We start from the raw sequence: 13,830 nt of genomic DNA, 5'->3' as shown, positions 1-13,830 counted from the left end.
CCTAAGCTATGTAAAATAGGTGGTTGTGGATGTGGCAATCAAAAAAGACAAGGTACAAGACAGACAGGCAAGAGGAAAAAGAGAGGCACAAAGAGATAGTGACTTCCTTGAAGAACTGCAGTAATTCCGTTGCACAAAGAGAATCTAAGGCTGCAAAGTCCTACTTCTGTTCTTCATTCTCTGCTTGTAGGAGCCATCATTAATTTGACCATTATGGGTTTCTCTTTTATTGCATTTCTTCTGGTTCCAGGAAGGCTCTGGGGTTGTGCTGCATCTTGCTAAAACCAGAAGTATCAGATTCTCAGAAAGAGACTAGTCTTCCGAGGTTTTCAGACCCAAACTATTTAAAAAAGGATTTTTTGTCTGTTTATCTGAACTTGGAATGAACTGCTGAAACGTTTGAGGTTTGTCCCTAATAAAAACATAGTTTTGAATCACTGAAATATTCCACAGCATAAATATGGCCTTCAAAGTGAGCAGAGGTGGTTGTGCTTTCCTGGGACATGTTCTGCCTGTAGTCAAGGCTGTTACTTTAAACTCATATTCAAGGATGCTGAAATCTTACAAATTGATCCCATACAGTTTCTGCCCTTCTCCTGAATGGTGGGAAACACTCCTGCAGCCAAAGTATGAGGATTCATTTGAATCTGAAATCTATGAAATTTGTACTCAGATCTGAACCTTTTTTTGAACGTTGCCTGGGACCTGCTGGTGGGATTTGTGGGTTAAGTCATTCTCTGTGCTCGTTTTTGCTGACTGTCTCCAGGGTAGCAGTTCTCATTCCAGCCTCCATGTCTGGTGCTGTGGACCCTCGTACCAGCAGGACAGCAATGACCTCCATCTCCCACATTGCATTCATTCCAGGGATTCCTGGGTGTTTGTGGCCTTGTGCAGGGCCACCTGGTTGCCATTTGGCCATGCTCCATTTGGCCTGGCCTGTCTCTGAAAACCTGGACCAATGTAAAAGGTCAATCACTGCAGCAGCAAAAGATGTAGAGATGTCCAAAGCTGATGAGGGGTCATGCTCTCCCACTGTCATTTGAAAAAGGAAGTTTTCACTGATGCAGTTTGGAGCCCTATGGTGAGCAAGTAGTTTCTCCTGTCAGAGTTTTAAGCTTCACAAAGTATTTGTCAAAAAGCAAAAAATACTACTTTAGAACTACTCTGTTTGAAGTGCATCGTTTTGATGACAACTTTTGTTTGTTAACTGTTCCTTGCTAGAAAGGAAGTTGCATTTCGTGACACAACCACATCTCAAGCGAAAAGCCTGAAAATTCATTTTCTGAGAAGGTCAAAACAAGACACTGCAGCAATTTTAAAGCTTTGTTGCGACTTCACTTTCTTCCAGCCAGGAAGTTTGACAAAAATAATCTTTGCCACGAAAAGTTTTGTTTTCAGCAAATCAACATTTTGTTTTTCCCAGAGAAAAAAAAAAGCTCCTGGAAAAATGCCTGATGTGGGGTTGGCTTCAATTTGAACAAAACAACAGTGTCTCCTAGTGGCTGACTCCAGGGGAATGGCCAAATCCATCTTGGCTTTCAAGTGCCTCTTCCTTGACCCTCCCCTAGATCTTTGCTCATCAGGGAGTGAGAGAAGTGGGAAATAAATAGTGCTCTAAGCAACAAACCATTTCATAAGCCATAAAAATATCTATGGCGGGCTGTTTTCTAGGCTCCGGTTGGTGTTGAAAGGAGGTCATTACGTTTGAAGGCTGTATCACTGGATGCTTAGCTCATCTGCTGTTCGGCTTCCACTCTAACAACCCAAAAGCTCACATCAGCAGCTTAGCCAGCATGCAGGGCTATCCATCCTTGTCTTTGCCCAGTGGGCCCTGCCTCCGTGTCACTGCAGGATTGCGCGCCAAATGGCTCACGTTACAGCAGTCCTTGTCATCAAATTAGTTCTGCCTCACGCCAAATATGATCACTAAAGGATAATGAAGATCTCCGGTCTGCAAAAGCACTGCAAAGCACGACTGGCTTTGCAGTGTCAGCCTGCTGTCCATCAACCTTGCCCACACGTCCCCCCGTCAGCTTGATCTGCTGGATCAGCTCCTCGTCATGGCTATTGATGATCTCGTCTGGGCCACCTCCTTGTCCTCTCCTTTCCCTCTTCCTCGTGCCCTTTCTCCCCTCCGCTGAGGGATGGCTGCAGCTTTTCTCCTGCACTCTCTGAACTCGTATATAAGTTCCGGTGCTGGAGAGTAAGCAATAAGGACACCCAGTTGTCAGAGGAAATTGGCAAATCAATTCAAGCCATGATATGTGCAGATTAACTGGGTGCAATGCCATATGTTCAACAGGCCGCAGAAATATCTTGAAGTTGGCTTAGAAAACATGAGATTCTAGAGAATAACAACTTACAAATTCTTTTTTTTTGCCTGAGGGTGTTTTTAAGTTTGTTCAGCTTAGACTTTTCAGGCTGGACACTGACTTTTTTGGTAATGACTCCTGAGATTGTCTTGTCATATTCACATAACTCCAGGATTAGGGATTTTGAAATGAGCACCAGCTATCCCAGTTTATATGATAAATTTGTGACTTTTGGCAGCACCTCTGGCAGCAGCAAGGTGAACTTGGAGAACCTGTAAGTTTTACCTTAGTACATGAGCCTGCTGCTGTATTGCAGACTACAAAGTACTGTAGGTCGCAGTGGGCAGATTCTCTATGTTTCCCAGCAGAAAGTGCTACAGAACAACTCTGTCCTTGCAAAGCTGCCCAAGCTGCAGCTTCCTTGCTGATTATTGTTAATTAATTTCCCAGCCTCAACGTGTTAACGAGCCATCCTCGGCTTGCCGTGAACACCCTGTCCCAAGGAGCCCTCAGTCTGCTGCCTGGAGGGATGCAAAAAGTTAGCAAGTTATTTTGCTTCTTGTTAAGAATGCCCTGACATAACCCTGGCTGAGGGGAGACTGAACACGCCAGCCACACGCTGCTCCTGACAAATACCTCGAGGACACTGCAAGCGTGGTGTCCCGTCACCACTGTGGCTTACAGCGGGACAGGCGCCTGACAGACCATGAGGCTATTTCAGGCTCAATCTCTGCTGGGGGAGCTGGTTAGATGCCATCCTAGAGCAGCCCTTTTCTTCAGCTGTGTCTTCATTGCAAAGGAAAGGTCTTTGCCCAGATTGTTTTGGCATCGTCGGGGAAGGTAAAAAAGAAAAAAAGGGTAGATTTAGAGTAGATATTAGGAAGAAATTCTTTACTGTGAGGGTGGTGAGACACTGACACATGTTGCCCAGGGAAGTTGTGGATGCCCCATCCCTGGAAGTGTTCAAGGCCAGGCTGGATGGGGCTTTGAGCAACCTGCTCTAGTGGGAGGCGTCCCTGCCCAGGGCAGGAAGGTTGGAACTCGATGATCTTTAAGGACCCTTCCAACCCAAACCATCCTATGAAGGAAACAGCACAGATGAGTGCTGAGTGATGTTAGGGAGGGAATGGCCATCCTTGCGGCAAGAAAGGTGTGAGGAGGGCAGCCCCATGATCAGTTCAGGTGCCCTGTGCAGCCGTCTGGGCCACCCCTTGCTAGAGACTAAAGAACTGAAAATTGCACAGTCCTTCTGCTGGTGTCCCTTAGTAATTAGTGTATATGGCTTATAATCATGAGGACTGAGGCTCTTAGTGCTCTTTCTCCTGGATAAATGGTTGAGTGAAAGACAGTCTATTGCATAAAGTAATTTAGTCTATGAATGATGGTTCATTAGCAGCCCACAGGCTGTCGCTGCCTATAGTAAGGGGTGTGTGGGCTCTTCCTGCATCTGTGTTAACTCCTTCACCCTCTCCTTCAGTTGCCAAGGATTGAGTTTGCAGAGTGTGGGGTTGGTTAGTGCCACAGTATTACAATGGTCTTCTCCCTTCAGAGCCTCAAATAACGCAACAACATCCCCAAGCTTTTAACATAGTGTCTAATGACAGATGGGGAATAAAAGAAGCTATTATCAGTCAGGAGATGAGTCAGATATGAAAATAACACCTTTTTCTAGACAATATTATTACACTGAGGAAATGAAAAAGACTCATTTTCTTTTGCGAAGGAACAGGCCTTGAGCATTAGAAATGCGCATTGCAGAGCCTGGTGCTGTTTGAGGGAATAGCTCCAGTAAGTGAGCAAACCCCGTCCCACCTTTGGCATCAGTCCCTGCTGTGTCACGTTTTGGAGCCTGGGTGCTGGGCAGACATTGCTGTGCCTTCCAGGAAAGGAACATCTAAGGCTGTATCTGAAAAGCAAGATTGTAGCCCAAGGTAATTTGGTGCTGGTGATAGAGGAGCTGCACAGAAAAATCAGTTCTTGGATTAAGCTTCATGCAGACTTGTAGGCTCAGAGAAACCCACGACGATCCTGTAGGCAATTCTGACACTCAGGGCCATGCTGCTGTCATTTTAACAATATCTGCTGTACGTTATTAACCAGGATTTCAGAAAGAAAAATCATCATGGGTTTTTTGGGGGACAGTTTCCAAAGGGAGATAAATATCTCAAGGGAGATAAAACTGTTCATCCTACTGACTTTTACTGGTACTTTTTTTTATAATTCTCTTAAGAGATCTCTGCAAGAAAAAGTACTTTGTTTGTATGTGAGTAGGGCTACACTGTGTTGACAGTGCTCTTGCTTTGGATATAGCAGTATCCACAAAGCTCTGCTGGGGTTAGTGCAATAAAAACAGCCTGACCAATACAAGTCCAGATAGAAGCCCTACAAGCCATGCTAGCCATTCACCTGGATAATTGTATCTTGCAGCAGTGAACAAGCCCTCTCCTTTGCATAGCTTTAGTTTGGGCACAATTGTTCTGCAACTGCTCCAGAAATGGGCTGGGATTCTGTGTTTCCAGTAGGACACACAGGGACTGTCTATGAGATGTGTCTGCTGTTCCTCTCAGACACTTACCTGCCTCCGTGGCTCTCTGGAAGGAACATGAGAAGACGTAGCATTTGTGCATCATTAGCTCAAATCCCAGAGTGGGAGGAACATACCAGCCTTTAGCCATTTCCTCTGTGCATGTGTTTGACCATGTTGCTTTTTTGCCCCATAGCCAGACGAGTTGACCAACGCCTTGGAGATCAGTAACATCGTCTTCACAAGCATGTTTGCCCTGGAGATGCTGCTGAAACTCCTTGCCTTTGGCCTCTTCGGCTACATCAAGAACCCGTACAACATCTTTGATGGGATCATAGTTGTCATCAGGTCACTGCCATTTCTTTCTCCACTGTGGCTGTTCTGCCGAGGGCTCAGACCCTTTGGGGAGTGGGATGGGGAACAGGAATAACATGGCATGCGTTAATCCAGGGCTCGCTGGCTGTGATGGGCTATAATTATGCTGGCCTTTTAGATTCCTGTCATTAGAAGAGCCGTCCAAAGTAAATGGACCTGGCAGATGGAGAACAAAGTCTATTTACGCCACACATCTGGCACTGTGGTCAATTTTCCATTGAAGTGAAGAATGGCTGGTCCTGGGAAAGGAGTACTGTGAGTGTCCGTATCCCAGCAGCATGGCCTCCCTCTCCTGAATCAACAAGTAATTCAGGCCAGGGTAAGGCCAGCAGGAGGGTAGGAGAGGGCACTGTTCTGCTGTCCTCTCCCAGGGCAACACTATCCCAGCCTAAACTGGGGATGTCACAACTTGTGTGTGAGAAGCTTGTACAGCACCTCTCTGTACTGGGATTCTTTCTAGCAGTACTATTGAGCCCTCAATCAGTAATTTGGGGCAGAGAAGTCAAGGCAGACACAGAAGGTGTAAACCAGGATAGTGCTCTTGGCTTCAGTTGGCCTATCCCTTTGATTTGGAAAAGTGAGGAGCAATAGAGGCCCAGAACAAAGGCCAGTCTCTGGCCTGATCAAGCCAGCCCACCCCATCAAAAGTAAATCCCTCTGGATATTGGCTTGTACAAAATTGTATCCACATTTTGTGGCCAGGCTTGTGACTGATTGTACTGATGCAGACTAGCAGGAGACATGCTGTGTTGTGAAAAGCCACAGAGAGCGAGGAAATTAAAGAATCAAGAAACCAGCTATTAAGGATATAGTTTGTGCATGACCATGTGTGTCTGCACAACTGGGAAGTGAAGGTGTTTTTCAGAAGCAAGAAAGTAGCAGGCAAACAAACTACTCCTTTAGGGCTTAAATGGTGTGATATCCTGTAAGAAACCAGCTGCTCAAGGCTTTCCCAGTACGGTACTGCTGTTTATAGTTCTTCTCCTGATGTTCCTGCAGTGTCTGGGAGATCATCGGCCAGTCGGACGGAGGCCTCTCTGTCCTACGAACTTTTCGGCTGCTCCGGGTGCTGAAGCTGGTGCGTTTCATGCCTGCCCTCCGTCGCCAGCTGGTGGTCCTGATGAAGACGATGGACAATGTAGCCACCTTTTGCATGTTGCTCATGCTCTTCATCTTTATCTTCAGGTACCAGAGGCTGCAGGTCTTCTTTGATTAATTGCTCAGCTTGCTTAAGTAATATGTAGATTAGAATAATGAGACACTGCATTTGCTAGGCTGCCCACATGATAGAAGTGCTCACAATAGACTGAAAAGCAGACACTTGACAGACTATTTACCTCTTTTCGGTTTCAGTTTTTCATACAATACTGTAATTCTGTAGATGAATGAAGCATACAAACAGGCAACAATTGCTCTGGAGTTCCTGGGAGGCTTGTTTAGCTGTGTCTCAGGAAGCTGTTAGTAACTGGATGCTACCAGTGTTGTATTTGAGATGGGGGTTGTACAGGCTCCAAGACTTCTGTCTGTTTGACCCTGTAATGCTCTTCAGGATCCTATTCTTGGAAACCAGATGGAGTAGCGAGCTGGCAATACGGTTTGTTATTTTCTAGACAAAGGAGATCCCTGATTTGACTTCAGTGTAGGCAATTGTAATGAAACATGACAGAAGAACCAAACGGCAGGGTCTGATCAGTGATCATGTCAGCGGTAGAGCAGGGACCTTTGTCCTGGGAGACACCACTTGCACACAAAACACTGGGAGGGAAAACTCTCCCAAAATTTACTTCAGTCCTCCCTGCAACCATATTTCACACAATAATATCCCTTTTTTCCCCACTCTAGCATTCTCGGCATGCATCTTTTTGGATGCAAGTTCAGCCTGAAAACTGATACGGGAGACACAGTTCCAGATAGAAAGAATTTTGATTCTTTACTTTGGGCCATTGTGACCGTATTTCAGGTAAGTTCTGGATCCTCTGGGAGGTGTTAATGTAGACCACCTGGACAAGTTATTTCACTTCTTTTAAAGAAACTGCTCCAGTAGGTGTCAAATTTGGACTGAAACGGTACTGTAGAGTTATTAGGGCAAAGTGATTGTGTTTCCAATTTCTGGTTTCTATGAGCCCTGATAGAGAAGCAATCTACAGTGCATATCTGTTGGCAGGAAAGGTAAAGTCTAAGAAGGCCTGGAAATCCACCTTTATTTTCCTTTCATATAGTTGGTAAAATCAAGACCCACAGTCTACTGTCCATTCTGCTCCTGTTCTGTAGATCTCTGTCTCCTTACTTGCCTTTACTGTCCGAAAAATGCACTTTGCAAATAATTCCATTTAGCTGGGAGTGACAAATACTGTTGCAAATCAGAGCTGGAGTTTCTGGCTCTGTATGCTGAGAAAGTCTTTATATAAAACCTTGTGTTTCCTCTACTGACAAGATCTGTTATGTGCTTGAAATTACTGGCATATTCCACAATGGAGCAATAAGCTGCTATTTCCAGGGCATTCTAAATATAAAGATTAGTTTTTTCTGTTTAAAAGCTCAGTCCTCAGACTCCAAGTGGAGCACGGTGTAAACAATGTTAAGCCAAGTTTCTAGTGCAGAGTAGGTATTCACCACAGGATCATTCAAGGTACAAACCAGTCTAGAGTCTTCACTGAAGAATGTGAAGAACTTCTTTCAAAGTTTCCCTTCTTACAAAGGAGCAAGGAGAAATCAGCATTAGTCTCACAGGTTAATATTTTTTCTGTTACCAACATAAATAGAGATTTCTGCATTTATTTTAACAATCCCTTGGGAAATAGAGTTGGCACAGAGCACAAGGGCTCAGCCCAAGATCCCATGAAGGTTAATGGGTGGCATGGCTCAGTGCAGCTGACTGCATTCCTATCCCCAAAGCTACTTTGTTTTAGGAGGGTTAGAGGCCATTTTCATTAAGCATTAATTAATGAGGAGCATGAATCTGTCATTCATTTTTCATAGATCCCTGGATTTTTGAGCTCCAGGAAAGCTAGGAGAGTGGGAATCCCTGAGGAAGGTCCCTTAGAGCAAGGCTTTGCAAAGATGTGTATTTTTTTTTCCAGCTTGTTAGTGCTTTTACCTAATGGAAACCACTTTGCTTCCCTGAGTTTCTTGAGCCACCCTATGTCATTTATCTCATCAAATATCATGTCCCTTATCCTTTCCTTCAGCTCCAGATGCCTTACAGAGAGCAACCTGAAAGGAGACAACAGCTCTGGCCTCAGGTCTGTTATCTTCTGATGGTTATCAAAGGAGGCAATATGCCATCAAATAACAGGCTTCCTTTATGTTACCATATCTAGGAACTGAACGAGTCATCTCTATGGGCAGTAGCGTGCTAGATACTCCTGCAGACAGGGGAAGTTTGGCCAGCAGAGAGCTCTCACATGTGAAGATCTAAATAAAGGAATGTTTTGCTGTCTCATCTCATGAGACCTGCTAATGATTACGCTCAGAAAAGGTCAAAAGGAGAGAAGGAAATGGATGAGTCAGTATTTGAATGTAGCTGCTGTGCGTGACAGGAGTGGAGTAATTAGAGAGTCTTCCCCTTCACCTCTCTGCAGATCCTCACTCAAGAGGACTGGAACGTGGTCCTGTACAATGGGATGGCATCTACATCCTCATGGGCAGCACTCTACTTTGTGGCCCTGATGACCTTCGGCAATTATGTGCTCTTCAACCTTCTTGTTGCCATTCTGGTAGAAGGCTTCCAGGCAGAGGTAAGAGATCTGAGCAGAGGGAGGGAGAAAACTGAGAAGCACGTGTAGACAAGAGTATAGGGATGAACCCATGTCAGTGCAAACATCTAGCCATGCAAGCAGCCCTAAATTAAAGGGGTGTAGATGAGATGGGTTGGGCATGTGAGGCTCTTATGAATCTATCTATGCAAATAAGGCCCACTGGACTTGGCATGGGACTTGGGGGAGACCAACACTTCAGTTGATCTGCTACAGGGTCTCTTGTACGACCTAGAGGAAGTAATTTAGGGTGGATTTAATTCACCTCATCTCCCATATGTCCCATGTTTTGTGTTTCTTTATGGTGAGCCTCAAGCCTTCAATGTATCTAGCCAACACTAGTGGTCGGGACCAGGGAGGATAGAATTGATCCAAGCCTTTCCTTGTGATTCTCTCCTTTATGTGTTGAGACTAATAGCACAGCTGTTCAAAAGCTGTGTTGCAAGGTTACAAATATTAAATTTTGAGATACTTAGGGTGACGTAGGACATGTGAATGCTAAAGAGATTTTTACTTACACCTGAAAATAATGTCTGTATCAGGTCAACAAGCAGGAAATTTATGATAAACTGCAGGCATCTCATCTCATCTCACATGGAAAGGATTAGAGAAATGATTTTGCTTCTCAGTCAAAAGTGATATGCAATGTCCTGATCTGAACTAGGCAGGAACCTTAGCAGCTGTGCAGGCAATCCTGGGCCACATGATCTGGAGCAGCAGGCCACACTGGTGTGAGTGGTGTAAGTGGTATAGTACAGGTGTGAGTCGGGGGCCCCAGCAGCCTTCTAAGTCTTCCTCCCCCTTGGCAAGTCCGCTCCAGATCTGCTTTCAGCATCCTGAGAGTGTGAAACCACCATGCTCTGTCCTATCCTGCTCTTCTCCATCTTCCTTTCAGATCACAGCAAGTCCATTTGGGGGAGATTTTAAGTGAGGATGATCTGTTTCAGTTATAAATATAACAATGTATGTGCACATATATATTAACCAAAAAAAAAAAAAATTACTTTTTTTGAAGTCCTAGTGCAAATAGAAATGATTTTGAGACCTACCAAAAATCATCCATTCCCAGTTAAAGCTAAGAATTGTGGCATTGAAAGGGCTGACATTGCGCTTTGGGATTTTTTAATTATTACATTTTTTATTTCTGTAACCATCAAGAAGGGAAAGTTTGGTTTGTGCTGAATTGGCTTCAGAGACACATAGACTCAGAAAGAAAATGGCTTCAGTTTTCACCACCGTAGCTCCCAAGGGAAAGAGGAGAAAGAAATTATTTTTATAAGGGCGGTGGGTTTTTTTCCACTTTTCATTTTTTCCCCAGAAATGGTATCATGCTCTCATTTGCCGTGTTTAGATCACTCTCAGACGAACCACTGACCATGGAATATCATTGAAATATTCATGGACCAAAAATTCCCTTTCCTCAAGCCAGCACAGCCACATTTATGTCTTTCAAGGATGTCTGTATAGATTCATTATTAAAACCTCCCTCCTAGCTTCCTTGCAGCACTAGCAGAGGAAAATTAATTGAAACAACAGGAGCCAAGCCCCAGTTTGGAAAAAAACAACCCTGATCTATATCGCTCAGGGCTGTTTCATGGATCCTGAGGGTGATGAGTTCCACCTGCACACACAGAGAAGACACAAGTAGTCCAGCTCATCGCTTTCAAAATGAACAGCTCAGCACTGCATTAGTGGGCATCTTGATGTCTTGCACAGTGGAGCCCATGCCCTGAAGATCCAGCACTGCTGACCAAGAAGAGCAAGAATGTCCATTTCCAAGAATAAGCCCATACTCCATATCTCAGTGACCAGAGCTTATGCTGACACTTTATTTCCAAATTCATGTAGTTTTCTCAGTGTCAGCAATCTCAGCATCTCCTGGCTCTGCTCTGGGTACTGTAACACCTTTGCCATATTCCTGTTCTAGTGCAACCTAGGTACTGTTGGACATTTTAGCCACTAACCTAGTAAGACCAAAGCAAAGGAATTGCCAATATTTCTACAGGCTCTGAAGTAGCTGCCATTTTCCAACCCAAAAGGAGTTTTCCTTCAGGAGAGTTGTAGCTGTACTCAGAATGGTTGTGCTAGACTTCAATTCTGCTAGAAAACGACACAGGCCATAGCAGAATAAAATCTGTGCTAAAGTAATAGATTTTCTGAACTTAATGCAGAAGGAACCAATACAGTTGGCAACATGGTAGCTCAGAGGATTCAGTTGCCAGGTGTGTCAGATATCCTCAGATCTCACCAAGCAGCAAATCTGGGTGGAAAAAGAAGACATGCCAGCGAAACCCAAACAGACGATAGCCCAACTGGAAACTACTTCTGCTCAAGCAGTCTTGCATTTAGGCGCAGAGAGCTCTTGTACAGCAGTGTGCATCCTTTGTTACTGATTGCTTTGAGGCAGAAGAAAGTTTTCTCCACTTGGCAACCTGGCAGCTTGCAGGTACCTTTGTACGGTACCGATCCCGTTCCTTACCTGCCCTCTTGGAGGTTGAATCACCTGCTGATGTGAAGCCAGCAATGGGCAGCCTTATGCAATACTCTCTGAGTGCATGATTACAGACCCAGCCCAACGGCTGTCATTTTCTTACTCAGGCTTAATGGCTCCTTTCAGAGCTGTTACAGACCATGATTTAAATGTGTGTAAGGAGTAGTTTTCAAAGCTTGTATTATTCACTCAGTGCTGCCTCAGAAAAGGCCAGCAACCACAGGCCTGGCATTTGCAGGGCACATTTTGCTCTCCACTTCCATTTATTATAAATCCTGACATTAAGCCGATGGGCTTGTCAGTTGTCTCATAATGAGGTATTAGCTGTGTTACAGAAAACCCTTCTCAGGGCTCTATTTCAGCTACCAGGGCTCAATTTGAGTCTTGTACTTATAAATACATAACTTAACTCTGGTTGTAAACCAACAATGTTTACAGTCTCCTTGGACAACTCCCAGGAAGAAGTATCAGTGGAGCTGGGTTTTCTTTTGTCATCCCTGGTTCTGTTGGTACATTGGGAATATGGCAGAAATTCTTGTTTTGACCCCTTTGACTTTGTCCTCCTGCAGAGTGATGCTCTTGGCACTTATAAAAGACACTGAGGTGCCCTTCTCCCTTTGCTCTGGTGTTTCTTTTACCTAGATGGAGAGTGACTCCTGGGAGACTTGTGCAGCTAAGAGGGTGACATTAGAGCTTCTCTAAGTTCTGAACCATCTGCAGCATTTCAGCAAGGACGCTAAAAATTGTACTGTGAATCACAGTACACAGTCTCAGCTTGATCTCAGGTTCCGATCTGCCCTTGGAGCAAGCTTGGCAGGAGTATGCCTAGAAGAGAATAGGCTTAAATGGCCACAAACCCATTTTTAGTACGTTTGTGCTCAGGAGAAGCAGCCAGACATCAAACAGGAGTATAATTGCGTATTTGTGCTCACATTGTTCCCATGTCATTTTGAAATCTACCCAAGAGCTGCTTGGGAAAAGCAGACAAACCTTCCAAAATTATGCAAATCTTTCATCTACTCTGTGCTAGTGCTTCTGCTGCAAAACAGAGAAGACAAATAAGGGAGCTTAAGCCTTTCAGTCATTCTGTCTGTTTGGCTGCACCAGTTAGCAATACATCACAGATGAAATTAAGTTCACTGCCACTTCAGCACCATGTCTCTAGAAACCACGGTGATTTGTTCAGGCACCAGTTAAGGAACTGTGCTCCTTTTTCTGGGATCAGCTGCTTTAATCCAACCATTTGCTACCAATTTGCACAGCTTTTCTGCAGTCTTGATGGACCAAGCCAGAGTCATGCCGGCAGCCTGCTGGAATCTGTCCTCTCTGCAGACCTCTGCCAGCAGAGGAGAACCTGACAAAAGCTCTTCTGTCCCATTATTTAGGCTGATCATTTTTGTTAGCAGAGGGAAAAATAACTGGACTTCCAGGAGGAAAGCCATTCTGAGGGTGGTTGGCTGTTCTCTGTCTGGAGGTGACACTGTGCTGCCAGGCAAGCTGGCCTCATTCCCTTCTGCCTCAGCTTCAATGTTGCCAAGAGATTTCCCAGTACAATCTCGATTACCAACCAGCGAGAAGAAAGCAAATCAGCGATGGGTTTTCGGATCTAAGTCAAATTTATAGTGCTGTCAAATAAAGAAGAAAAACCCTTTGACATCAAAACCTAAGTGCTTTCAGCTGGGATCATGGAGAGTGCAAATATGGAACCCCACAATGCCAATTTTTCTTAGTCACTCCTCTGATTACAGCTGCACTTCCATGTTCTCCCCTGGGATACACCGTTCAGTGAGGCTGGGCACAGTGTGGGAAACACAAGGACATTGCAGGAACAGTAGCCACAATGACAACATCATCCTCTCTGTCCAAATACAAAAATGAATCAAAACAAGGAACGGGGACTTAGCTGGGCAGTGTCAGAGGGAATTTGGCATCCTGCCCTCCTAGTTCTTGGGGCCACACTTAAACTAACCATGGGGAGCTGAAGTATCTCTGAGCTGCTAAGTAATCCAAATGGCCTTTGTGCTAAAGTTTAAATGAATTGGGTCTGTTAATTCTCCTTCTCCTCTCTGCAGGGTGATGCCAATAGGTCAGACACAGATGAGGACAAGACATCTGCCAACTTCGATGATGATTTTGAGAAGCTAAAAGACCTCCGAGCAACAGGTAGGGGTTTGTCTCTACATTTTGCTGGGAATCTGAGCGCTACAACTCTACTTCCACGGTCATCTTTTCATAGAAACTTATGGGGGAAAGTGGAAGAATCCATTTTATTTGGCAGTTAATCTGATACCTATGTTAACAGAGCAGCTGCACAAAAAGTGCTGGGAAAGCTAAATGAGCATTGAAATTTCCTTTAAACAGATGTTTTTCTAA

The 13,830-nt window shown here is 44.6% G+C and overlaps 1 protein-coding gene across 1 annotated transcript in view; it reads left to right on the top strand.

The window, feature by feature from the left end:
- The window catches only part of CACNA1H (calcium voltage-gated channel subunit alpha1 H), a 252,290-nt gene that overhangs the window by 191,747 nt on the left and 46,713 nt on the right, over positions 1-13,830 (top strand). Inside the window, exons 10-14 of the mRNA XM_074158337.1 lie at positions 5,033-5,184; positions 6,211-6,396; positions 7,054-7,171; positions 8,793-8,948; positions 13,530-13,620. Coding sequence (XP_074014438.1) covers positions 5,033-5,184; positions 6,211-6,396; positions 7,054-7,171; positions 8,793-8,948; positions 13,530-13,620 — 703 coding nt within the window. The remainder of the gene's footprint in view (positions 1-5,032; positions 5,185-6,210; positions 6,397-7,053; positions 7,172-8,792; positions 8,949-13,529; positions 13,621-13,830) is intronic.

This window comes from Numenius arquata, chromosome 14 (genome assembly GCF_964106895.1).
Source record: "Numenius arquata chromosome 14, bNumArq3.hap1.1, whole genome shotgun sequence".
Lineage (NCBI taxonomy): Eukaryota > Metazoa > Chordata > Aves > Charadriiformes > Scolopacidae > Numenius > Numenius arquata.
This window is presented reverse-complemented; position numbering and strand designations above follow the sequence as displayed.